The 26,597-nt window shown below is 46.5% G+C and overlaps 1 protein-coding gene across 3 annotated transcripts in view; it reads left to right on the forward strand.

Annotated features, from left to right (window-relative positions):
• Positions 1-26,408, forward strand: part of ECM2 (extracellular matrix protein 2) — a 436,024-nt gene extending 409,616 nt beyond the window's left edge. For all 3 annotated transcript variants that reach the window (XM_069643868.1, XM_069643867.1, XM_069643869.1), the window contains exon 10: positions 22,074-26,408. In XM_069643868.1, the coding sequence (XP_069499969.1) occupies positions 22,074-22,242 (169 nt within the window). In that variant the 3' untranslated portion in view covers positions 22,243-26,408. The remainder of the gene's footprint in view (positions 1-22,073) is intronic.
• Positions 26,409-26,597: the final 189 nt, after the last annotated feature.

Consider the following 26,597-nt stretch of genomic DNA (forward strand, 5'->3'; position numbering starts at 1 on the left):
TGTATAGGTGTAGAGGGCAAAGAGTAGTTGGCCAGGAATGGAATGCTGGGAAACTCCCACTGAGAGCCGATTGTAAACTGAGGTGTAAATGTTCCTAGTGATGGTGGTTGAATGGTCTGAAAGTTAAGAAGCAATCCTGACAAGTGAAATGTGTTGGATGCTAAGGTCAGAGAGGGTAAGATGAAGAAAGGGTGGTGAACAGTCTGAACAGCAGTTGAAATGCGGGTTAAGTAGAATTTGGAGTGAAGGGACATGTCAGAGATGTGAGGCAGGGCATGTTGTGAACAGTGATGGCTCTGGAACCCAGATTGGAATGATTGACAGAGATCACGAACTTCAAAGTAATTGGTCATCAGGTTAAAGGCCACCCATCCAACAGAGTGAAAGTTAACAGGCTGTTAGGTTCAGAAAGAGCAGGGTCGGACTTTGGGCCAAAAACAGGCCCAGGCTCCACACAAAAAATGGCCCACATCCACCCTGAAAAAGAGCCCACATTGCCACTGCGGAAAAGAGACACACATTCCCACTGAAAAAATGTCCCAGATTTGCGAATCATCACTCTGCACTAGAGGGCGCAATTTGGGTACATTTGCAGCAAATTACTACTACAAACACCAGGTCAGAAACAATGGTAAAACTTGGATAGCATTTACACACAAATATTACATGGGCGGGTTTATGGATTCTGTGCTAAGGAACTTTCAGGAAGTATTGTGGCAAATGGGGTATCGTAAAGAGCACATGACCTCTAATGTTATCACGAGGTTTTGGATCGCCCTAATAATGCCAAGAAGGGCTGTGGCGAAGTGTGCTTCAAATTTACACTGGGCTAGCAATGTTGGTTTAAAATAGATTTTAAATGATGTGTTAATAGCGGTTTATTGGGCACATCTCCATTGTTGGGAACGGTTTGTAGAAACTGTGCATTCTAAATAAACCACATTTGGAGAGTAATATTGATCAAAACTCAATAGGATGTCAAAGTTATGTTACCGGGGCTTTAGTTTTTTCTCCTAATGATTATTTTTGAGTGATCATTACATGATGCACTCAGAAGTTCACTGGTCTGTAATGTTGGTCCACTGTGGATCAGATGTAAAGACAATTTTACATAGATGTTTTGGGTTCGCTTTGAAATAAATTATGCGTGTTGCTACTGAGAACATAATGTTGCTGAAAACTGTGTAGGATTTAAAACAATTATGAATGAGGATTTTGAAACTTCGTTTACTGGCCCCTCCACTCCCAAAATTGTTTCAGAAGAATGCACGGAAAATGCAGTGTTTGCAACGAGTGGGTTTACTTAATCTCCACTAATAATTGTTGGTGATTTCAGGGTTTCCTGAGCTTAAATGTGATCTATTTGTCGCTGGTAAACATAAAATGTAGCACCTGGCAGTGAGACCGAGAAGTAGTGCTAGTGGGCACTAGTGCATCTGACAGAGATTCTCTTTTTTTAATTTCTTTACTGTAAAGTAACAGTTTCAGAACTTTGTTTTTTTCAAAAAAAACAGAAGCCATTTAGCGTTTTACACCAACACGAGGAGCTTGCGTCTTCATAGGTTTGGCACACTTTTGTTTGGGTGCAGACTTTGAAGGAGCCTTTGCAGTTGAGGTTGTAGTTTTCTTGGTTGCAGCTTTCGTCTTTTTGGCTTCCTTGGCAGCCCTGATCGCCTGCTCTCGTTGAGCTTTACGCGCTTTTGGCTTTTGATTTCTCTTTGCCATGATTTCAGCCAAGATGCACCAGTACTAGCACCCTGGAACTTAACTGCACTACGGCTGCGCTTTTTTTGTATTTCTTCTGACTGCCCCTTTTAGTGTTTCAGTCTATATAGGACCGTCCAGTTTATTTGTCGAGGATTCCTCTTCCCCTTCCGCCCTCCTCCCGCTCCCTCCCACCCAGGCGTGCTCTCCTTTCTTAAACTTGCTTAACATGGAAGCTCGGAGTCTACATTTGCTTGATGAGATTCAGGGGTTTCGCAAAGTTCTTTGAGGTCTGCCTGGGGACTCTCTGGTTTCGCCAGCTGTTTCGGCCGGCGGACGTACATTTTCTTCGGTCTCCGGCTCCTCTGCCGCAGTGTCTGGTATTTCTGGGTCTTCTAGGCATAGTCTCTTGAAGAATGACTAATTTCAGGTTATCTCGCCAGGTTCTCCTACGGCCATTATCATGGGTCCTTTAACGGCGGTGACCACTTGGGCGTCTGGGCCGTAGCGAGTGTCTGTTTTCCTGAGTTGCCTTTGTCGCACCAGAACTGTCTGTCCCACTTCGAGCTGTAGTTCTTTTACCTTCCTTTTCCTGTCGGCCATTCTTTTGCACGTATCTTTTTCTCAGCATCTCGTTCTCTTATGGCTGCATTCTGTTCCAGGGTATAGTCTTCCCATTGGGGAATGCGAGTTTGCGGTTTGTATTTCATCATCAGTTCGGCCGGTGTTTGTCCCGTCGCATCATGCAGAGTATTTTTGTAGCTTCTGAGCATGCAACAGATCACCTGCGGGTGTGGCATTTGGTCTGCGAGGGCCTTCTGTCGTGTTAATTTGATGGTTGCCATAAAGCGTTCCACCATCCTGTTGGCCTGGGGCCATAGTGGTGTGATCTTTTGGTGGTGGATGCCTAGGTGATCTGCTAGTTTTGTGAATTTGCGTCCTTGAAATGGGGGACCATTGTCTGTTTCTACGATGGCGAGTATGCCCCATTCGCTGAATAGTTCATCTATGATTAGTGCTACCTCATAGAATGATGTCGGCAGCGCCTGCTTGACAAATGGGAAGCGTGAGTACTCGTCAATCGATACGAGTAGGTATCCTCCTTCCCGTAGAAGTCTATTGCAACTCGTTGCCATGGTTGTTGAGGTAGTGGCATAAGTTGCATCGGGCTTGGGTTTGTCTTTTTGCTGCCTGTTGGCAGGGTCCGCAGTGGGCTAGGATGTCTTCTACTATTATATCCATATAGGAGAACCATATGTGGTTTCTCAAGATTTTCTTGGCGTTCTCTATTCCTCTGTGTCCTTCGTGGGCTATTGCTACTAGTGTTTTCTGGAGATCTTTTGGGGCTACTAGTTGGGTTGCCTCTTAATAGTATTCCTTGGTCTGTGGCCACTAGTTTTTAGTATATTTTGGCTATGCGGGTTAGGTCCTTCTTGTCGGCTCCCTCACCTCCGTTTCCTTTCCCATGTATGTATTTCCATCTGTTCTTGCTGGTCAGGTCTAGTGCTGCCTTGATGGTGGGGTCAGCTCTGCTTCTGGCTGCAAAGATGGTGATGAGATGGTGGGGGGCATGGCGTTGGTGGATAAGTACGCAATGTATTCCTCCGCTTCACAGACTAGTGAGTTATCATTTGCCCTAGGGTGCCTTGATAGGTAGTCGGCTGGGTTGGCATCTCCCCCTGGTTTATGTATGATGGTGTAATTGTATTCTTGGAGCCTTATGCCCCATCGTTCAATCCGGGGAGGCATCCTTGTTTTAGGGTTCCCGAATAGGGACAGTAGCACTTGGTGGTCTGTGACCAGTGTGAACTCTCTGCCAATCACAAAGTGGTGGAACTTTTCACAGGCCCATAGGCTGCCAGGCTTTCTCGTTCAGCCTGTGAGTAAGACTTTTCAGTGGGGGACAGGGCTTTGCTGGCATAAGCCACAACCACATGTCGGGTGCTGTCCTCTGGGTTGGTTTGGGCCAGGATGGCGCCGAGGCCCACTGGGCTGGTGTCGACAGTGATGATGGTGTCCCATTCAGGGAGGAAGTAGGCTAGTTGGCGGTGTTGGCCAAGCATTCTTTGACGGTTTGGAAGGCTGTCTGTCACTGTGTATCCCAGGTGAATGGTGTATCCTTTTTGCCAGAGCTCTTAGTGGGTCGTGGTGGTAGCGTAGTTCTGGAGGTATCGGGCGCAGTATCCTGCCATCCCTAGGAAGGATCTTAGCTCTGCCGTGTTTGGGGGGCGGTAAGGTCGGTGACGGCTTTGATTTTCTCTGGTTCAGCTGTGATGCCTCTGTTAGAGAATATGTGTCCGAAGAACTGTAAGCTGGTTTTGTTGATATCACATTTAGGTCCATTGAGTGTTATGCCTGCGACCTCCTCACGATCTTGCACATCATGAGGACCGCTTTGTCGTGTTGCTCTTGGGATCTTCCGAAAGACGAGGATGTCGCTGCTGTGGTTTAAGGCACTTACTTCCACTGATATTAGTCTTCTGATAGTCTCTTGAAAGATCTCAGACGCCGGGGATATACCAAAGTTGAGGCGTTTATATCAGAATAGTCTCTTGCGGGTGGTAAAAGTGGTTATTGGTCGGGAGGCCGGATCTATGACGAGCTGATGGTATCCTTGGTTAAAGTCCAGTTTGGAAAAGTGCGTTGCTTGATGTAGTCTGACGAGCATGTCTTCTAGGCTGGGTCCAGGATGCCTTTCCATCTGTATGGCGGCGTTGGGAATGCTCATATCGACCCATATGCGCAGTCGCCCGTTTTCTTTGGGGACAATTACGATGGGGGACACCCAGGGTGTGGGTCCATTGGCTTTCTCGATGATGTCATTCTGTAATAGGAGTTGCAGTTCTTTGGACACTGGTGCTTGGAGGTGGAACTCCACTTTGCAGGGGTTTTGTGGCACTGGCATTATGTGGGGTCGATGTATAGTGTGATGACAGATTCTTTTAGCATCCCTACCCCTCCAAACAGCTTGGGGAAGTGGGTTTTGAGGGTTTCCTTGGAGATGGGCTGGTGGGATATTGATTGTATTTCTTGTCTGTCCGACGGGTAGCCTTTGATAATTTAAGTTGGTTTATATTGTAGGTCAATAAGCGCCAAGGCTCGGGCTGTCCAGTAGCTGAGGAGGCATCGTCCAACTGAGGGGCTCTGTATGACGTGTATGGTCATTGGCACGGTAAGGCCTCTATGGGATAAGTCGCAGAGAAACTGGCCTTTGGATGTGAGCGATAGTGCTGTGCCCCATTAGAAGATGTGGGTTCTTGTTTGGCGTAGTGGGTAGAGGTCCACTATTGTGTGGTGTAGTTCCTCATTCATCATGTTGACGGTAGCCCCCGTGTCAACAACAAATTGATTCTGTGTGTCTCCCTTTTGCACCCTCACTCTGGGGGCCGGTGTGTTGTCGATGGCTGCACTGAGGAGTCTGATGTATTCTCTGTCATAGCTGTCCTGCAGATATAGTGCAAATTGGTCCTCTGCAATTAGTGTCCTTGGTGGAGAATTGTTGTAGGGGTCGTAGTCAGGCGTCGTGGTGGCTATGGTACCTTATGGTTCTTGGGTTATCATATAGTTTGTGTGGTTTTCTGTTGGGTTTGATTTGGAGGCCTCCGAGGGCTCTGACAGTGCTGTGAGGTAGGTCACCCCCTTTCAAGTGGCCGCTGGTCATTTTGTTCCCTTGGTTGTTCCATGTGTCGTACAGGGTTTTGGGTTGGTTGTTGTCGGAATGATCCTGTTACAGGGAGTTTCTCTTTGCACATGGCCTGGAAGTGGTTTTCTTGGCCACAGCTTATGCACCTCTGACCAATTGCAGGGCATGGCCCTCTGTAGGGGTATTCAAACCCGCATCAGTAACATTGTCTATCACTTTGGGGTCATAGTTGGGGGTTTCTGAAGGACTGTCGGCCTTGGGGGCCCTGGTATCTTGGGTATGGTGTGACGGCTGCGATGATATCTCCCTTTTTTGGATTCTCGATGGCTGCGGCCTGGATGTCTATTCGTTCATATACCCTTGCCAAGTCAAGGATTTCTTTGAGGGAGAGCGTTTTTTTCAGGAGGTGTTTCCTGAATAGTGGTGACAATCATCCCTCAATTATTCGTAGTCGTATGGCCTCGTCGTCATTGAAGTTGGCAGAGTCACATTTCAGGATTTTTCTTTGCAGGCGGATGACGATTTCACCAATGGACTTGTGAGATAGTTGGGTGTATTGGTTGAAGGAGTAGCGCTCATAGTCTCTGTTGGGTGTTACCACCAGTTTGCCGTTGATGGCTTTGAGGAGCCGCTGATAGGTGGTTCTTTCCAGTGGCGGAATTGTTCTTATGATATTCTTTATCTCTCTTCCAGCTACATTTGTAAATATGCTGATTTTGTTGGGGGGGGGTTCTGGGTTCCTATGGTGCCTAAAAAGTCCTTGAATTCCTCGACCCATTCCTCCCACCTTTATCCTTGGTCATGGTGTGGGTTGAAGTTAAATGGGTTGGGGCGTCTCATGAGGCTGGCGTGGGATGTGGGGCCTGTGTTGGCCGTGGGCAGTGCCCCAGCGTCAGCAGCCACTTGTGCCTGATTGGTCATGGTCTCTTAGGTCATGTCACTTTAGCGAGGCAGGTGTGTGCGGGCTGTCGGCTCTCGCTGGTGATGGTCGCGTTTTTTTTCTTCCAGTCGTGGTTTGGGCTTTCGCTTGCTCTTCGTTCTGTTGGGGTTGTTGGCGGTATTCAAAGTGAGCCACGGCTGGCGTAGTCTTTTGCTGCCTTTCCGTTGCGTGAGAGGTTTGGTCGTGGCCTTGCTGGGTCTCGCTGTTGCGCCCTGTGTGTGGTTGGTTGGAGCCCTGATCAGTGATCAAGTTGCCCCGTTGGCGGCTTGAATTCCTGCTTCCTTGCAGGGTTTATGCACTTGCCCTCTTGGCAGAGTGTTGTTTCTAGTGTTTGTTCACTAGGCCCTTTGATGCTCCTTTTTTTTCTCCAATGTTCACACACTGGGCCACCTTTTATGTTGGCCTCTCAGTGCTGCGCTTCTCACTAGGGTTCATTTGCTGGGCCGCTAGGGTTCATTTGCTGGGCTGCTCTCTGTGTGAGCGTTGTGGTGCTAGGCGGTTTTTTGGGCCTGGGCCTAGGGGGCAGATCTCAGTGTGCGGTAGAGGGGGGGCTGGGCTCGGCTACTTCCGTTTGTCAGGTACCTGCTTTGCTGCGACACAGCCTTCCCAAGGGGCTGGGTTGCGGGTGGCTTCTCTTCTTCCTTTCGCTTGCGGGCCTGTGCTGCTGCGACGCAGTTCCCCCAGGTAGGCAGGGGTCGCTCCTCGGTCCTTGTGGATGTCTTCATCCGGGTGTGCTCTGGGGGCACCTTCTGGGCTTGTTTCCGTCAAGGCGGCCCTCCAGTCAGCTGCCGGGTATGACCCTCCTCTGCAGCAGGCAGTGATATCTGCAACCTCCATATACTGCTGGTCTCCTCACCAGTCCTGCAGCACGCCGTGAGTGCGGCGGCAACCTCTGTACACTGCTGAGCTCCTCACCCGTCCTACAGTATGCCGTGGGTGCGGTGGCAACCTCTGTACACTGCTGGGCTCCTCACCCGTCCTGCAGCACGCTGTGGGTGCGGCGGGCTCATCGCCAGGTGTTGGCACCAAACACTAGCCTTCCAATCTCACATGACGCACTCACAATAACCACTGGAGACAGGTATAGAGTCGACCTTCTCTTTATTCCTCCAACCGTTAACTGGCCAAACCTTTTTCTGTCCCTCCCCTTCCGCCCTCCTCCCGCTCCCTCCCGCCCTGGTGTGCTCTCCTTTCTTAAAGGGGCTGCTTCCCTTTATTCACCATCAGCAAGGGGTACTTGTAGTGTGTAGTCAGGTTATTTCCAAAGAGGAAGTGCAGTCTGAGTATGCAGCTAGGAGTGCACTGTGCTGTGCCAATATTGAATGCAGATAGAGTGTTATATTGCAGAAGCTATACAATGGTTCTGTAGTGTGAAGTCAGGTTGCACAGTTTGAAAGGAGGTAGTGCAAAAGCTGCATGCAGAGTTTGTAGCAGAGCTCCTGTGATAGTGTCCTGATTGTCAGAAAGGGAGGGTGTGTTAAGATTCACAGGTTTCGGCCTCAGTCTCCCGCTCTCCAGGGGAAGAGGGGCAGTCCCTCACTGATTGGATCAGGAATGGTGGTGTGAGAAGACAGCTATATATTGAATAACATTGAGTGACAACAGCATCTAGAAGAGGCGGCCCTTTCCACTTTACAGGGGAAAGGAGACTCCAGGTTACAGGAAAGAAGGAGTAAGAAGGTAACAAGAGATCAAGGTTGGGGTGCCTTGGGGATGGAGGGTTGGTGCTTGTTGCCATTCATGGCAGAAACTTCAAAAGCCAAGGGGCTGATGCCCACCCATTCTAAAAGGCATCACCAACATATCCATTGGACAGCATCATGCAGTTTTGTATTGTTGTGTTTGAATGAATCTTTGTTCCATTTTGAGAGGACTACTCGCTTGAACACAACCATACAAATAAAATAAAGTGTCTGAAAAGGAGAGCTGTAGTATGGTGTCAGGTTGGGTTGGGAATCTTTAAGCAGGTCTGGCAAAATCAGGAGTGATACTTTCTTAAGGATCACACAGTGTGACCTGAATACATTGTATAGACTTCTAATTTTAGCAGATAAGGCAAAGTGTGATAAAATGGTTTGCCCGGGAGCCTTCACTTTGGTTAAGTGGCGAAGACGGGATTTGAGAGTAGTATGCAAGTCAGAAACCGCTGGTTAGGTGAATAAGTGACGCAATGATCCATCAGTTCAAGTCAAGCTTCAATACAAAGTCCTGGCGGTTCAATATTTGGTTCAATGATGCAGTGGTTGAAATTGTCTTCATGGAGTGATGGTGCTTGAGCCTGACAGGCGACAAGGCTCTGCTAGGACGATGCAGCGTCAGACCAGTTCAGTGGATACAATTTTGCAGTTCAAAGGTGAGTGCCAAAGGCAGCCATGCTGATCCTGTTTGTTTGAAAGTGCCGAACATGGTACAAATCCAGTTTGAGTTGTTTAGAACGAGGTAAAAAGGAGAGCAGGCTGCGTTGGCTTCTTTGGATTCTGTGAGACCAACTGCAGGGGGCTCTAGGACGAGGTGAGTCCGTTTAAGTCTCTGCTCTCTCAGCCTGGGAAGTTTTTCTCACAGAATGGTAGCTATTAGTTCTCAGTAAAGTCACCTCCAAGGTGCCCAATGAATATTTAGGGAGAAAAGCTTTCCTCTGCTTTGGAGCACCTGTCTTCTCCTCTGGCAGAGGGATTTTGAAAGGACTGTCTCTGGCAGAGAACTTTGGAAAGAACTGCTTTCCCAACAAGGTCCAGTTGAATTCTTTCTGATATGATATGATATGGCATTTATAACGCGCCTATACACAAGTGTTTCAAGGCGCGACGGGGCAAGGGAGGGGGGACAGAGGGTAGACAAAGACAATGATCTTACTAGGCAAGGTGACATTGAGATTGCACAACAAGTGCAGGGGAGAGGGAGAGGGACAGTATAGGATCAACAGTAAAGAATAAGTAAAATAAATAAAAACAGCAGGTAAAAGTGTGGCCAGCTAGTGGCAAGTGCAGGAGTAAGTGCAGACATCAAGTGGCAAGAGCTGGTGGGGACTGTAGGGATACAGAAACAGCCCCAAGTGCATGGGTTCCACAGGAGGCAGTGCAGGTGTGCAACTGGCGGGGAGGGGACCTGGGGACCTGGGTCCAAGATCAGAGGGTAGCCAGGTGACCAGTGCAGATTCTGTCAGGAGTTCAGCAGGGGAGAGGAGGAGAAAAAGAAGAAGCAAAGATGAAGGTCTTGAGGTGCTTCCGGAACCGGAGATGGTTCTCTTCAAGTTTCAGGGAGGCAGGGAGGCTGTTCCAGAGGGAGGACCAAGCCGAAGAAAGAGATCTCCCACCAACTCGTTGCTTGGAGAAGCGACTGACCCTGAGGGAGTTGGAGGTGTATGAGCAAAGAGCTCAAGAAGGAAGATATTTAGGAAGATAGACTTGGAGGTATTGAGGCCCCACGCCCCAGAAGGCCTTGTGGAAAATGCAGAGGGTTTTGAACTTAATCCTCGGAGCCACTGGGAGCCAGGGCAGAGATTTCTGTCCTGAAGAGATACAATCCCTGGGCTTGAGGCCAAGGACAAGTCTTGCAGTCCTGTTCTGGATGATTTGCAGAGGGCGGAGAGTAGAATCGAGCAGATTTAGAAAGAGACTGTTACAGTAGTCCATCGGAGAGAGAACCAGAGCTCTGGAGACAGTGAGCTTCTGAGGGAAGGAGAGGAAGGGAAGAATACCTCTGAGGAGGTGTAGCTGGTAGTGTGACTTCTTAGAGACGTCAGAGATGTGGGGAGAGAAGGAGAGAGTGGAGTTGAAGATGACCCCGAGGTTTTTAGCCTCACAGTTGTGAGATGGAAGAGGGCCAAGAGAGGCCAGTCAGAGAGCAACAGGAAAGGAGGGAGCAGGTGTGCCAATGAGGAGAATCTCAGTCATACTGGCATTAAGGCAGATATCGTTGGCGGCACCCCACTCCTGGATAGCGGACAGGCAGTCAGAGATGAGAGAAGAAGAGGTGGCAGAAGAGAGCCTGAAAATGAGCTGAGTGTTGTCCGCATAGCACTGAATGTTGGGGCAGAGAGCGGCAATGTGGTGAACAAGAAGTGCCAGGTATTGGTTGAACAGCCAGCCAGAGAAGTTAGATCCCTGGGGAACGCCACATGTAGCGATAGAGACAGAGGAGAGAAAGAACCCAAGTTGGACCTGGGAGGGTCGATCAGAGAGGAAAGAGGTCAGAAAAGCCGCGGCCTGATCAGTGATACCCAAGTTATCACAGAGATGGTTGAACAGGATGGCATTGTTGACCGTGTCAAAGGGAGAAGCGAGATCAAGTAAGATGAGGACACAGGGGGTATTGGGAGTCAAGGTTGGAAAGTAGGTCTTCACAGATGTTCAGGAGAGCAGGTTCTGTGCTACTGGCAGCTCTGAAGCCATACTGATGGTCATGGAGACAACCAACCAACTCAGTGTGAAGATTAAGCTGGGAGATGCCCAGCTTTTCCAGGAGTTTGTTCAGGAAAGGAGTGACAGAGATTTGGCGGTAGTTAGCAGGGCAGGAGGGGTCGGCAGAGGGTTTCTTAAGAAGAGGGTGCACAAGGGAGTGCTTCAGGGGGAAGGGAATACCCCAGTGGTGAGTGGGTAGTTGCAGAAGTCAGCTAAAGCAGGAGCCAGCGTGTCAATGTGGTCCTTGATGGTTTTAGAGGAACAGGGGTGAACCTGTTTTGATAAGACTTTCATAAATCGGACTTGTCTAGAAACCTTGTCTGTGGAGAACAGGAGTAAGGCAGAGAAGGAGGGAGGAGAGCTGGCCACAGAAGGGCCAGAGGAAGAGAGGGGAGGAGGAGGAGAGGAAGAGAGAGAGGACAGGATGTCCTGAGTTTTAGAGATTAAATGAGAGGACAGGGCCATGCAGTGGGCCTGGGAGGGGACAGGAGAGGTAGAGACTGCAGCAGCATTGGCCCGCTCCATGCAGATTTTAAAGAGTTCAGCCGAGTTGTTGGATGCCGTAGAGAGTGGTGCGGCAGAGAGCCGGTATTGCCTTTGGAGCAGGCAGCAGGCCAGTTTGTCAGAGGATGTACAAGAAGCACGACAATTCCTCTCAGCCACCATACACTTGCATTTAAGGGTGACGGGGTCTGAGTCGTGCCAAGAGTTGCACTTGGCTTTGGGCTTTTCAAGCAGATCCTCATGACAGGGGCAAGAACATTGAGAGTATCATATATGGCAGAGTGGAGCATGGAAAGGGCTGTGTCAGGGTGTGCATTAGCTGAAGATGCAGTGGGGGTGAGGAAATGGCAGTGAAAGCCTCAACTGACACACACTTAATGGGTCAGATAACCAAGAGTGTAGGTGGCAGTGCTGGAGTTGGCTTGACCTGGCGTGTGGCGAGAGTGATCTGGGAGGAGAGGAGAAAGTGATCACTCCAGGAGAGGTGAGTGATGAGAGGGATAAAAAGGGGCAGGTCTGTAGAGATCAGAACATCCCAGAGTGTGCCCTGTAGAGTGAGTCGGCCCAGATAGGGAGGATAGAGAGTGAGAGAGAGAGGTCGCAAAAGAGTCCAGAGGAAGTACAGATGTCCTTGAAGTACCAAAAGTACCATGAGATGGATCCATCCTCAAACATGCCCAGGGTCAGGAGGTCTTCTGCCAACCTCACATCTTAAATTGTATTAGACTGTGAATGTTACTCTGGCACTCCATTCCTAATGCAACTTTACTTGCAGTTTAATAGTTATGGTTGCACCACATTGAATGCAGAATTATTAGAAACGAAAACACTGATTACTGTATCTGTACTCTGCTTCTCATGTGTAATGGGCTGGAACTGCATTAGAATGCCAGGAGGAAGACCAGGAGATTATGTCATCAGCCCATTTTCCTGCCTTTGGCGTCTCAAGGAAAGCAGTCCCTTTACTCCACCATGTACCTGTCTATCACAAACTGAGGGTAGAAGGGAGGGGGGATTCAATGAACAAAGGATTGCAGATCCCAGCCCATCCGTATGGCACAAGCAGGGAAACAGTAACGTACATCTAGTCATTAAGTTATAAGTGCCCCCACATCCCTAAATGAGCTCACCAACCCACGTATCCTTGTTTCTACCATCACCCCCTCACAAGCTCCCTGAAATCAGGGACAACTCCTTAGTCATCAACCCTCTGCCGCCCTATCAACCACTGTAACTCGAACCACATGTTTTCTCCATTAATTGAACACCCCTGCTTTGGACTCATAGAATGAACACCATAATCACAAAAATAAATCTGAGTCTCAAATTGATGCCTATTTTATCCAAATTATTAAGTGTTGACCCCCACTTATTTTTAGTTCATTCTCAAATCCTTTACTCTTTTCTTTCGATTGGCTTTGTGCTGACAGCTTTTAAAACTGCAATACTAAAAACATCTTCCCTTGACCCCACCTTCCCAGTGAATTTCCATCCAGTCTCTCTTCTCTTGGCCCAGGACAAAATCTTGGAATGCCATATCACTGCTCAACTTCAATACTACTTTGATTTTCACTCTCTTCCTTATTCGCTCCAAGCTGGTTTCTGCCCTGGTCATGGCAGCGAGTTCATCCCTACTGCTGCCCGGATGACCTTCACCTAGCACCAACACTGGCTCAACAGCTGCCCTAGTTCTTTTGGATCTGTCAGCAGCATTTGAAATGTTACCATGTTATCTACAATTCATCATCTGTGAACTTTTATTTTATACTGCACACATCACCACCGCATTGGTCTCAAAGGGTGGAGCCTTGCCCATGTGACCCCATGCAGTGGAGGAAGGCAGACCATGTTCTTTGGGGTTAAAAGGAAATAGGGCAAGAAAGGGGAAGAGTGAGAAAAACCAGGGAGACAAATAAAGTACAGACATAACTCAGTTGTAGATCCATGGGACCAAGTGGTCGTAACGGTAATAAGGTTTGGCAGTACTTCAGTGTATTTACTGCCAAATTACCACCAAACTCGTAATCAGGCTCATACAGTTTTGATTATGTAAAAGTATGTTTGTGAGTGACAAATATTAAGATCCAATAAGGCAGGTAATTTTCCTTTTTGTTGGTCAAGCTGACTGTGTTTGTATACTATTTCGGTGGCTTCCCCTACAAAAACCTTGGGAAACACCTTTGAATCATTTATTTAAATAAATGTTTGTTTTGATCAAACTGCCGGGGTAGGACTATACACAGGGTGGCATTAGATCAGGGCACCAGCTCAGTGAAGAAGCCATTAATGAACCAAAATGTATCTGACACGTAACATTTTATTTTGTGTTTATTGAGTGTTTATAAAGCACCTATACAGCAAGTAGTTTGAAAGTTCAGCAAGTCAAAAGGGGGGAACAGGGGTGGAGAATAAACAAAAACAGTCCTTCTAGGCCCTGTGTCATTCAGATCGTGCAAGTGCAGTAACAAGAAGTGCAGGGGAGTGGGGTGGTGGGCGAAGTGTTGGTCACAGTGAAATGCGCTAATGCTAAGGAAGGAAAGGATTTGCAGGTCAAAATGGAGAGCATGCAAGTGCTGGGGGCGGGAACGGGGTGAAGAGGGCCCCTGGGCTAGGTGAGTGCTAAGGGGAGGCCAGGAGGACAAGTGCCAGGGGAAGGCAGAGAGTGCAGGGAATGAAGGTCCACATGATAAGTGAGGATGGAGCTGAATGAGCTCAATAGGGGTGCAGGCACAGCCAGACTAGTGCAGGGGAGGAACCCGGAACTGAAAGTGCAGGTTGAGGGGTGGGGGGTGTATTGTACGTTTTGACTGTATCTAAACGGTCGCACATACAAAAAGGTCTAAAAACGCTACCACCAAAGGTTCGAACACCAAAAGTTCGACCTTTGGTGGTAGCAATGCAGGTAAGTAAAACAAAAAAACAAAAAAAGACTGTGTTGGCTGCGGTTGTGTCCCCGCATCACCCCGCTCACTATACTGTATGGTATAGTGAGCGGGGTGTTGCGGGGACACCCCCGCAGCCCACCCGCGAAAAAGAAAAAAAACTAAAGAAAACAGGGGCAGCGGGGGTGTCCCCTGCAACACCCCGCTCAATATACTTCACAGTATAGTGAGTTGGGGTTGTCGGGGAAACCCCTGCAGCCCCCGTTAAAGAAAAAGTAAAAGAAAAAAAAAGAAAACGACCCTGCGCTGCCGGTTCCCGATCACGGAAGTGAAAGGGAACCAGCGTTGCAGGGACTCAGAGTGAAGAAAAAGGTAAGTGGGGTTTGTTTATGTTGGGGGTGTGGGTGGGGGTGTGTTGAGGGTGTGGGTGGGGGGTGTCATAGGTGTGTTGTGGGTGGGGGTGTGGGTATGTACGTGTGAAAGGTGCAAACCTTTGGTGGTTCGTACCTTTCTCATGCAAACTTTCCGGCTGCTGGCAAATCAGCTGCGGTCGGATCACGTAGATCCGGAGGAGGGTCAGGGGAGTCAGAGGTTTTGGGGTAGACTGGGCAAGGAGGGCCTGGTGCCCTGCAAGAATTGGAAGGGACCAGGCAGCCAGTCAATGCAGCAGAGGGGGACATTCGCGCGCAGAGGGAAGGAAGAAGAGAAAAGATGGGAAGATGCAGTCCCTGGGCTTGAGGCCAATGATAAGTCTTGCAGTCCTATTCTGGATTAGTTGAAAGGGGTGAAGGGAGGACTTAAGGCAGATTCAGGAAGAGGCTGTTGCAGTAGTCAAGCCTAGAGAGCATGAGAATCTGGGGGAATTCGAGGAAAGGGAGAAAGCCTCTGAGGAGGTGCAGTTGAAAGTAGGCCTTCTTGGCAATGTCCATGATGTGAGGAGAGAAGGAGAGAGAGGAGTTGAATATGACCCTAAGGTTTTTTGCCTTATGAGAGGTTGAGGGGAGGTGGCCCAGTGAGGGCAGCCAGAGAGTAGGAGGAAAGGAGGGAGCTGGGGTCACAATGAGAAGAATCTCAGTCTTACTGCCATTAAGGCAGAGATTGGTAGCAGCACCCCATTCTGGAATAGCAGTCAGACAGTCAGGAATGAGAGGAAGAAGAGGAGGTAGTGGAGGGAAGTTTGAAGGAGACCTGCGTGTCATCCACATAAAACTGCAAGTGATTTGAGTAGGCAGAGATCGAATGGGTTGGAGGGGCAAGGTAGATGTTGAAGGGCCACAGCGAAAGGATAGAGCCCTGAGGGACACTGCAGAAGGAGAGTGTTATGGGAGAGAGAAAGGCCCAGCTCAACCTGGGATGGTCGGTCAGGGAGCAAGAGGTCCAGTGCCAGGTCTGTGAAGCCAAGGGTATCACAGAGCTGATTTATAGGGGTGAAATGTTTGACCTTATCAAATACAGAGGAAAGGGGCGAAATGTTTGACCTTATCAAATACAGAGGAAAGGTCAAGAAGGATTAGAATGGAAGAAGAGTTAGAATAGGGATTTGAGAGCAAGTCTTCATGAGTGTTCAGGAGTGCAGTTTCCGTGCCTCTGGCCAGACTGGTGGTCATGGATACAACCAACAGATTCAGTGTGGTAGATCAGCTGGGAGATGACCAGTTTCTCCAAGAGTTTGCCCAGGAAGGGGATAATGGAGATAGGGCAGTAGTTAGCCGGGCAGGAGGGGCCAGGAGAAGGCTTTTTGAAGAGAGGGTGCACAAGGGAGTGCTTGAGGAGTAGCAGTAAGGATCCAGTGGCAAAGGATTGATTGCAGACGTCGGCCAAGGGTGGAGCAAGGGAGGCAATGTTGTCCTTGATAGTTCTGGAGGAGCAGGGGAGCACCTGTTTGGAGGAGACCTTCATAGAGAGGACTTGTCTTGAGACGTCATCAGGTGATATGGGCGAGAAAGAGGAGAGTAGGAAGGAAGGGGGAGGGGGGCCAAGCGAGGCCTGAGAGCAGGTGAGGGAGAAGGGAGGGGTGTAGAGCAGAGTGAGTACAGGAGGTCCTGAGTTTTGGTTTGGATCTTTCTTGAACTTTTCCCTTCCAGTCTTCGGAAGAGAAATATGATAGGTGATAGAGTAGCAGTTAGAGAAGATAGGGGAGATGGAAAGCACCATGGGGGAGAGAGCAGATAGATTGAAGGGGGAGAAAGAGACAAATTGAGAAACTGCATAATGCACAACAAACTCACTAGGAGGCTCAGCAGCAAGCAGGTAGACCACAGCAGCAATGCAAAACATCTAGATTTGAGTTTCCTGGATAGAGGGAAAAAGCCTAAATTTCAAAACACAGCAGCAAATGCAAAACACCTACATTCGAGTTTTCTAGATATAGGGAAACAAGCCTAAATTTCATGACGCAACAGCAAATGCAAAACACCTAGATTCGAATTTCCTGGATAGAGGGGAAAAAAGACTACATTTCATAACACAACAGAACATGCAAACAACCCAGATTCAGGGTTCCTGGATAGAGGCCTGACTGCCACAAATGGATAACATACAACTGTAGGAGACGTGCAGCAGACTACACGCTTCATTAGTAGAAGTAAAAAGAGAGGTGGACATTTTAATAGGGAGCAGTAATGGATATTCACCCTGTCCGTACCTTGCTTACCTTGTCAGTCACTGCTGGTTGATGGCTGCATTGCAGGCTCCACCGGTGAACATAGGCAAACACAATCTGGAGCTGCTACTGCAGGAGCTGCCCTCTGCCTCGGGGCCCTTAGCCAAAGGGGATGTCCTGGGTGGAAGACCTAAAAGGGGAGCTGCTGGGAGGAGACCAGGGGTGGGCACAGGGAAATAGGAAGGATTACCAGCCCTAGAGAGGGCTTGAGGGTGAAAAAGGCACAGAGGTGTGCAGGTGTTAAATAACCAAACCTTCCAGCCATCATCTCTTTGTTTTCACTTTGTCACCCCGAGTGGGACAGGTATGCTGAGATGTGGGTCCCGTGCCTGCTGGGCCTAGAGACCGAAGCTACTCCTCAATGATGAGACCCAGTAAGTCCGAAACATGTCTGGGGATGCATGTGGTCTCGTGCAGAAGGGCTGTGACCTAGCAGTTCGGACTGGACTGCCCCATTTGGGGTAGGACCATGCCTGATTTGCATATGGTCTTTCCCCTTCTGTAATGGTTTGGCAGGTGAAGAACTATGGTCTGGAGGGTTGCCTAGAGCAATGCCAGAGGTTAAGATTCAGTCTAAACCTTCCAGCCATCACCTCTTTGTTTTGACTTCAGAGCAGACAGAGGCACAGTAACTGCTCTCCTGAACACCCATGATGACTTGCTCTCAAACCTCAGCTCCAACACTCCTTCTGCCCTTATCTTCCTCAATCTGCCTTTCGCATGGTCAATCAATCCATCCTCATAAATCGGCTCTGTGATACCCTAGGTATCACAGACCGGCATTGGACCGGTTGACCTCTTTCTTCTCAAATTGGCCTTGTCAAGTGCAAATTTGCCCTTTTCTCTCCTCTACCTCACTCTCGACATTCAGTGACCTCAGGGCACTATCCTCTCGCTGTGGCTTTTCAACATTTACCTTGCCCCTCTGGCCCACTTGATCTTCAACTTCTTTCCTCATTTCCAGTGTTATGCTGATGACACACAGCTCTCCTTTAATCTTCCCTCCTCCTCCTCCTCTCTTTCCTCTCTCATTCCCGACTGACTGCTATTCAGGCATGGTGCGCTACTACTGATCTCTGCTTTAATGGTAGTAAGACTGAGATTCTTCTCATTGGGACTCCTATCCCCTCCATCCCTCCTACACTTTGGCGGCACTCCTTGGGGCCCCTCCCCTCACCCTTGTCTGAGGCTAAACATGTGGGTGTCATCTTCGACTCCTCTCTCACCTTCTCTCCTCACATCACTGGTCTTGCCAAGAAGGCTCACTGTCAGCTTCACCTCCTTAGAGGCATTCTCCCTTTCCTCATCTTCTCCCAGAAGCTCAATGTCGCTAGAGCTCTGGTTCTCAAGGCTTGATTACTGAAACACTCTATTCCTTAATCTACCTCTCTCCTCCCTTCACCCTCTGCCACTAATCCAGAACAGGACTGCAAGACTTATCCATGGCCTCAAGCCCAAGGACCGCATCTCGCCAGCCCTAAAATATCTCTACTGTCTCCCAGTGGTTGCAAGCACCAAATACAAGACCATTTGCATCATCCACAATGTCTTCTGGGGCTTGGGTCACTGCTAAATCCAACTCTCTCTAAATACCTCCCTGCTAGATTCCTTGGGCCCTCTAGCTCCAATTCTCTGCAGATCAGACTTTTCTCCAAGCAGTGAGTGAAGGGTAGATCTCTTTCTTTGGCCGGAGCCTCCCTTTGGAATGGCCTCCCTGCTCCTCTACGACTTGAGTCGGATCTCTTTAAGTTCAAGAAGCTTCTTAAGATGTTCCTTTTCTCCTCCTCCTTCCCTCTCCCCCTATCCTGCTAATCTCCTCCTGCCACTGAGACTGGTTGCCTGTGTTCCCTTTTGAACCTTACTGGGGTCAGGCTCTTCATCAACTAGCCTTCCTTCGCACCCCTTCCTACCAGCACTCACACTTCCCTGACTAGCCTTCTGAGGCTGATCCACCCCTGTATGTGCACTTAACCCTACCCCCGGTTTACCCCAGGCATTCACCCATCTGGGCACCCTTTAGCACTTGCCCAGTCCTGCGCTCTCTCTTTCCAGTACTGAATCCCTCTCCACCCCATCCCTATCCCATCCCCTCACTCTGATCTCCCCCCCTTGCACTTTTCTATGCTGTATTTGCCACATGTATGCCACACTGTATGCCACAAGGCCTAGTAGGACCGTTATTGTTGTTTTTCTTCCTTGCTCCCCCCCCCCCTGTCTTGTGGCTCCGAGAAACACTTTGCTGTATAGGCACCATACAAATGTTCAATAAATAAATACATACAAATAATCTTCATGGATTTCCCAGAGGCAACTAGGGTAAATATACACCCTTCTGTGTGTTTGGTAGAGGGAGAAAGTGACAGACATATCCTCAAACCACCAAATGCGACATATTCCCCTAGCCCAGCAGCAGAGACTAACCTTTCATTGTAAGATTCTATGTCTTGTCCTTAAGTGGAATAACCTGCACTGCTAAAATGAGGTTGACTGACTGCAGTTGCCACTGAGACCAACCATCTTAACATGCTCTGAAAAGGAGGATGAAGACATTCATAGAAAAAGGGAATGGAAGCACATGCTATTATGTTGCTTATTTGCATATCCCAAGCAGGCTCTTAGGCACTGCAGCGAAGGCTAAATAAGAGCAAAGAAAGCGTTAGCGATGGAGGTGTTTGGAATGTCATTTTATGTAAAGAGTAATTTTTTAAGTAATTTATTTATTTACCGTATGCTGGTCCAGTCAGCAGTTTAATGGTCTACTAGTGCTAAATCTTGTCAAGAGAGTGGTGAATTGTGACATTTCCATGGTTATTGAAACAGATTATGTTTGTTCTATGTAACAAACTCTGGAAAAGTAATGGGGGGTAACCAGATATAGTACTGTCTACAATAGACCATGATGAATGTAGTTGGAAAACAAAAGGATATGATGGGCTGCTATGGATATGCTGATGCATTCCAGTTTTTGTTCCAAGTCTAACATTTCGAAACAGGAGGGTGGATAATATTATACTCTGATAACAATGTTCTATGGGTGTAGATGCTGCACAGTTCAGAGTTGTGCTGGGGGTCTGTCTTTGTAACATGGCTGCACCATATGTGGCATGCGTATTGCGTGTTTAGCCCTTTATGACCTCTCAAAGTACTGCAGAGTGAAGAGGGACTCTTTCAGCCAACAATGTGAGCATCAAGGACCCTCAAAGTACAGCACTGATGGGTCCATTAGTCTCAAAAGGCCAGTTATACAGTAGGGAGAAGCGGGTGAACCTGAAGACACTCCAGGTTAAAGTGAATTTCAGTATGAAGGTTCCCTACTGAGGAAATAACCCTAAGGCGGCTGACTGATATGTTGTTAGGCCCTACAAGCAGACCTTTGGGGACTCCTTGGATTTTTTGGAGACTGAGCCCGACTTAGGCAGTTGTTCGAATCCCCTTGGGAATGATAGGCACATAAACCACCCCTTTGTAACCACTTCCCTGAACTGCAGTTGCCTAGTTAGGGTAACAAGTAGCAGTAGGGTTAACCAGAAACTGGGCCTCATTACGAGATGGGCGGTAAGGGATTACCGGCACCGGTAAGGGCACCGGTGCCGGTAATCCCTTACCACCCTACTACGAGGTCCCTTAGCGGGTCCCTTCCTTAAAGCCTGGTTTTACCAGGCATTATGGAAGGGACCCGTTAAGGGACTTCAGAGCTAATAACGGTACCGCAATTTGTGGTACCGTTATTAGCACGTTCCCCCTTCCCATTGAGCCCTATGGGGGCTGAAATGGGAATGGGGAATGGCTTTTTCAATGGGGACTTACCGGTCCTGCAAAGGTCGGAATAGACCGGTAAGTCCCCATTGAACAGGACCGGACACGGTACCGGTATTGGAGGTAGTCATGGCGCTAATAGCACCATGACTACCTCCAACCTCGTAATGAGGCCCACTATCTCAGTTTACTGAAAAACTCCTTTAATGAACCGCATGCAGGATTGTCAGAAATGTGACTTTCCCATTTTTGCAACCCCTGATATTGAAGAAAGTTATTACGCAAACCTTTCAATAAAATTGCCTTCTTCAAATGGAAGACCACCCGAAAATACAAATTCACCAGACTAGACACAGGAATAGACCGAGAAGAAAGAGAGAACTAAAAAAAAAAAACAACTGCCAAGAGAAAGAAAATAAGATATTATAATAGTCACACCATATGTTCGACTGTACATTTCTAGGAAAGGTTCCAATATATCTAAAAAATCAACAACTGACATCTTTTCCTACATTTTTTCAAAAGTTGCAGAAAGCAATTTGGTCTTTTTTTCAACCATTCAGCAATATTCATTATTTTCCATCCCTTTTCCCCGTAATACCATGGCTTTTCCAAAATGTCCCAATTCCATATTCGAATGTATTTCTATATTATTTGTATATTCAGGTTTTTCGTTTCATTCACTTAGTTTTGTTATGAAATTGGTCCTATGCTTCATTTTAGACATATATGTTTTACCAAAGTACTGTTAAATGAAATTCACCTTAATTTAAATTTGTCATGTTTTAAAGTATATTTTAATGTTTATGGATAGTGTACTGCTAAATTAGTGTTCACTCCTCATCCATAACCACATGTGTTTCGTTGGGTTTGTATAAAGGTACGACAAAACTGGAAGTTGTCGAATACATGGTTCAGAACCTATGAAGACTTCCATTACTTACTACTTCTTACAGTCTCTGACACTGCATAGTATTGTAATAGTGTAAATTGTCTTTTTCAAACTCTTCGACAGCTCATCTCAAAAGTGTGAAAGGTCTTTAAAAAGATGATCCAAAAAGTATGATTTTGTTTCAAAGACACTAACTAGTTCCACCATCTATTAATGCAAGTTTATTTCTTACACACGAAAAGAGGTTCACAAGCTTATCTGACATGACATCTTAAAGGTGACCTCTGAAATAATGATCAGGTTAAAGTATACTTGAACATTTACTGTGGAATCGTGTTAAGTAGAAGTGGGTTGGAGATTTTTTTACAACAATCAACATCATGATAATATAATATAGAATTTTGTATCATGTGGCATAGTTGTTTAATTTTCTGATTGTGAGTACATGGGATTTTAGTTATTATCCGAATTCACCAATTTGACAACCTAGTGTTATGAACAAAAAGTCATGCTATCTACTTGCACCCCAGTTTCTATATCTGATGAAATTTTAAGTACTCAGAAACAGAATTTGTACCAGTATTAATCATTACAAAAATGTATAAATATATATGAATAATGCAAAATGGCTGTCCTGAGTTATTTACATAACTCAAATGTTCAATTAACTCTGATGTTATTCTTTTGCAGTACTGTGTCTGACCATTGCATCTGCAGTGCAGATGAAGATGAAGACTCAAAGCTGGAACATGTTTATCTCCAAAACAACTATATCCGAACACGAGACATTTCCCCTTATGCATTTTCATGTATACGTTCGTACACAAGTGTTGTTCTGAAGCCACAATATGTTAAGTAAAAACACTACTTGCTTAATATTTTTAACAAAAACCTTACTGCAAACTCATTATTTATTCTCTTGAAGGTGTACTGAACATCTTAACTTCAAGTTGACAGTACCCTGAACAGAGAGACCAGTACTGTTTAGCCACCACTAAGTGCAGGTATGCAGTAGAAGTTACCACTCGAATAATCCGCTGATATTTAGGATAACCACGGGGAGAATCCTGTTTTTGGGGTCTGAGAAATCGACCAGTTGATAGGACCAATGAAAAATGATCCGTCCAAGCATGGCATGTGCCCACATGGGGGTTGCAACTTATGGTCCCATTTGTTATTTAGAAACTCCACTTAAAAATCTACATGACCTGCAAGAAAAAAGCCTTTCAATGAATGTTTATCATTTGGAAATACGTGAGCACACTGTCAACATCCCGAAATAAGTGCAGGCAGAAAGATCGAAGAAATGTACAGTTTTCCTTAAAAACTAGAATCCTAACTAATTATAAAAACATCACGGCATGCGGTACATATATAACAAACATATTAGTCTAAAATAATTCATTAACCAGTAAGCGTCCATACCATGAACGGCCTACACTTGAACAACCAATGTTTCACCACCTTATTGTTCACTCACCTTTGCACATGCCTTGTCTAGGGATTAACAGCATTGCAGATCAAATCAAGTTTCTGCCTTTACAGGACTTTAGGCAGTGCTAACTGTGCGCTACAAGTGCTGTATGTTTGCCCCCCCCTTACAGTCTACACCGGTTTCCACCTATCGCGCTCTGCTTGCCATTCTCACTTTCCTTCTCTCCTCTGATTCTTCCTTGTCTTTGAGAATGACAGAAGGGAAGAGAAATGTATATTGAAAAGGAAAATGCTGCTTGCCTCTGTACCGGTTGTACTAGCTCTGCAGTGTAAGCTCCTCTGCTACCTAAGGCCCACTGGTGGGGTGATTCGAGTCTTTGGTGTATTTGATATGACATACCTACTTCAAAAATAAATCTGAGAAAAATAAGAGCAGCGAAGCATGCATGTTGCGTGATATTTCACCTGCTTTCATTTACATTTAACCATCAGAAATAGTTGGTCTGATCTGGGCCCTGACGTTCTATGTCTCGTTGTTATGTGTAGGTATAATGCAATGGGACGCATCTCATCTTTTGACGTTTTGCCACATGTTATAATATTCTTACACTCATTCAACAAATCTTGTTCAAAATTAAGAGATACACACTGTGCCCTTATTGTAACATCAATGCCAAATAAGGACAACACAAGTGTATTTGAAGACTGGTAAGGGTGGAGTCATTTATTTAATTCAATCTTTTTGTAAATATATCCTTAAAATCTGTCATGGGAAATGTGTAGGAGACGCTCACATAATATATGTCTCTCTCTGTCTCGCCCATGTTCAGAAATAATAGACATTAAAGGTAACTTAAGTTTTCTTTTCCTTGTACTGCTGTCAGAAATGTGCACAGCGCTATTTATTTGCGTGGCTCTTTAATAATGTTTCCCTTGTTTTAGTAATAATTTCTGTCTCTGAAAACCACTTTTATTGTGAAATTGAAGTTAATATACTGGTTCCTTTGTTAATTAAGAAAAAGAGAACTCATAGCTAGGACACACCACAGATAGTTTGGCCAGGCATTGATTAAAGGTCTGACATGCAATTCCTTTGCATCCTGTTGTAATTAAGGAGATTTGGGCACTAGACTGCCGGATGTTTGTTGGCAGCAGTGGATGTAGGTGTCACTACTTATTCCTGAGTTTAAAATAGGCCACTGACTCCTCTGCTGTCTTATTGGAGATGAAGTTCACCCATTTTTGACATCTGTGAGTAAGCCTCCTCTGCGGGTAGCATGGAATTAATCTTAAAAGAAAGGTGTTGCAACCTCCTCAAGAAATTCTTGAACATTTGCAAGGCTGTGATAGCAACTGTTGAAATTGATACAATTATGTTGTTTACAGTGCATCATCCAACTCTCTGTCCCTCATCTTCTGGTGTTAAGGATCAACCAACAATGCCAGTAGATTGAAATCTGATGTTTTATAGAGGCCAATGACTATGAATACATCTAACCCCCACATCACAATTTAGGCACATGCTAAATGTTATTCTGTTGGGAATATAGTTGATGAGGCACTAATGACAAACCCACAAGACTTTGGTTTAATAAAGTCCTGTTTGGTAAATACCTACACGTGGATTTGTTCTCATTCCACAGATTTTTATTTTATTGAATTGAATTTAGGCAGAGGCCACACAAGTCAATGTGAACTCAGGTAACCGGGACACAAATGTTGCCTCCTTGTTAAGACTGGCATGAGGCATTTGTCCTATAACTATGTGTTTGTCCCTGACCAAGAGATCTTGGAGTAGAATTAATACGAGTTAATAATAAGAAGGAGACAAGGAGCAGTGTTCTTCATAGCTTGTCCAGCGTGAAGGGGAGTGGAGTTCCAACAGTCCTGCTTAATATGTTTAGGACTGTAGTTCATAATATGTTCAGGACTGCAGTTCATTCATTCATGCATGACTAGGTTATGTTCCAGACACTCCAGTTAGTGCCTCCTGGATATGCTCACAACCATAGAATGGCTTCCATGCGATAGGCATGGGTGAAGGGAAAGGCATGGTAGTTCCCTCCCTTGTTGGATGGATACTGTTTCGAGCATTTGATATAATTCTAAAACTATAAAATGTGAATATCAACCTAACAGAGTTCACCAGAAAAGGATTGACATTACTAAATAGCAATGCAGCATCGGGAAGTGTGATAGATGTGTGGCACGGGACACATTTAACACATTACTCTGGTCCTCATCAAGGTCCACTGGCTGCCCATATGATCCAAGTGCATCTTCAAGATGGCCTGCATCACCGACAATAACTATCATTTTGACTTTCAAAAACACTTTGCTGTGAAACTGTCAACAGCGAGAAACATTGGGCCCCCTCACACCAAAACAGACATCAGCCTGGGAATCCCTGAGTTAAGAAACTCCAACTCTGGTCTAATCTTTCTCTGGAAGTGCTCTGACCATCTCCAACATTCTTCCCCCTATGAACCAAAATGTGCCCAACAACCCAAATCTCTTCCTGAAAGGATTTGAAACATTGTTTCCAACACAATAGCTCTCTAAACAATGAGTACATGCCCTACCCCCACATGCCCTGGTACCCACCTATGACACCATGGTTTGCCAACCAGTGACACCACGCTACTTCCAAACTGGGGCTGGCTGCATGTCCAGGGCACAGCAACCCTTTCAGCTGGCTTTTGTGCAGGTCTGTCCTGTTCCCCCCTCCACTCGCTTTACTCACTTATCAGGTCCACATATGGGGTTGTTTCTCCTTCAATGAGATGCAATGCACCACTCCCCCTTCAACCAAAGGCTCCGGCTTCCTTGTCTTAGCCCCCACCACTACAATCGCTCATGAGAATCTGCTTTCGCTTTTAAGGTTTCATTTGATCCTCCGCTCTTCTATTCGCTTGTGTATCCCTCCTGGTGTTACTTAGAACCTCCTCTCACAGGATTAGGCCACTTCCAGATGAAGACCTTGTACCACTCCCCTCTACACTTTCACGTGCATCTTTCGATGTCCTCCTGTTCAGGGAAATCCTCCTCTTTCTTGTCCTTCGAATAATACCCAGAGCTCAGTTTAACTGTGAGTTCTCTTCCTATCCCCCCACCCCCTCACTCTTCTGTTGTACACACATTTGCATGGATTAGGCCATTGCACGTACCTCACAAAAGCGGATGTGCCATGACTACATTTTTATTTACAAATGTTTATTTGCAAACCATTATCGTTTATATCTCGCTGAGCCCTGAGATTGCCCTACAGTAAAATCTCTGTACGCTATATAGAACGCAGAGCAAATAAGAAAAAACATGTTTTTCTTTGTAGAGGGAAATTGCAATTCGCATGAAAAAACAGTAACCACTATCCTGTGCAGGCCACACATACGCTGCTGCTGATGCTACTATTTGACAATGTGAATGACATCGTTTTTACCTGTGTTACTTATGCAGTCTCACTTTCTGTCTTGTACAATAAAAGTACACCCGTTTACTGTATCTTGCTGGGTCAGGTATGGGCGCATCGTGTCTCTTTTTGTAAAGCATAGTATGTAACTTTATGAACGTATATTAAAATGTTTGCATTTCTGCTGGTCTCGACTCTTTCTCTCTGCTTACCAGCAGCACCACACATTTGTGTACATAAAGCGGAAATTCTCTTGGATACACAGTTCCATTAAATACATGTCACAAGCAGAAGGAACAGAGTGTACATGATCACAAGCCGAAAGTATCCACGATTCCACACAGCACTGAGCACTTCAGATATTCACAGAA

The sequence above is a fragment of the Ambystoma mexicanum genome, chromosome 2p (assembly GCF_040938575.1).
Source record: "Ambystoma mexicanum isolate Mex_15411 chromosome 2p, UKY_AmexF1_1, whole genome shotgun sequence".
Taxonomy (NCBI): Eukaryota; Metazoa; Chordata; class Amphibia; order Caudata; family Ambystomatidae; genus Ambystoma; species Ambystoma mexicanum.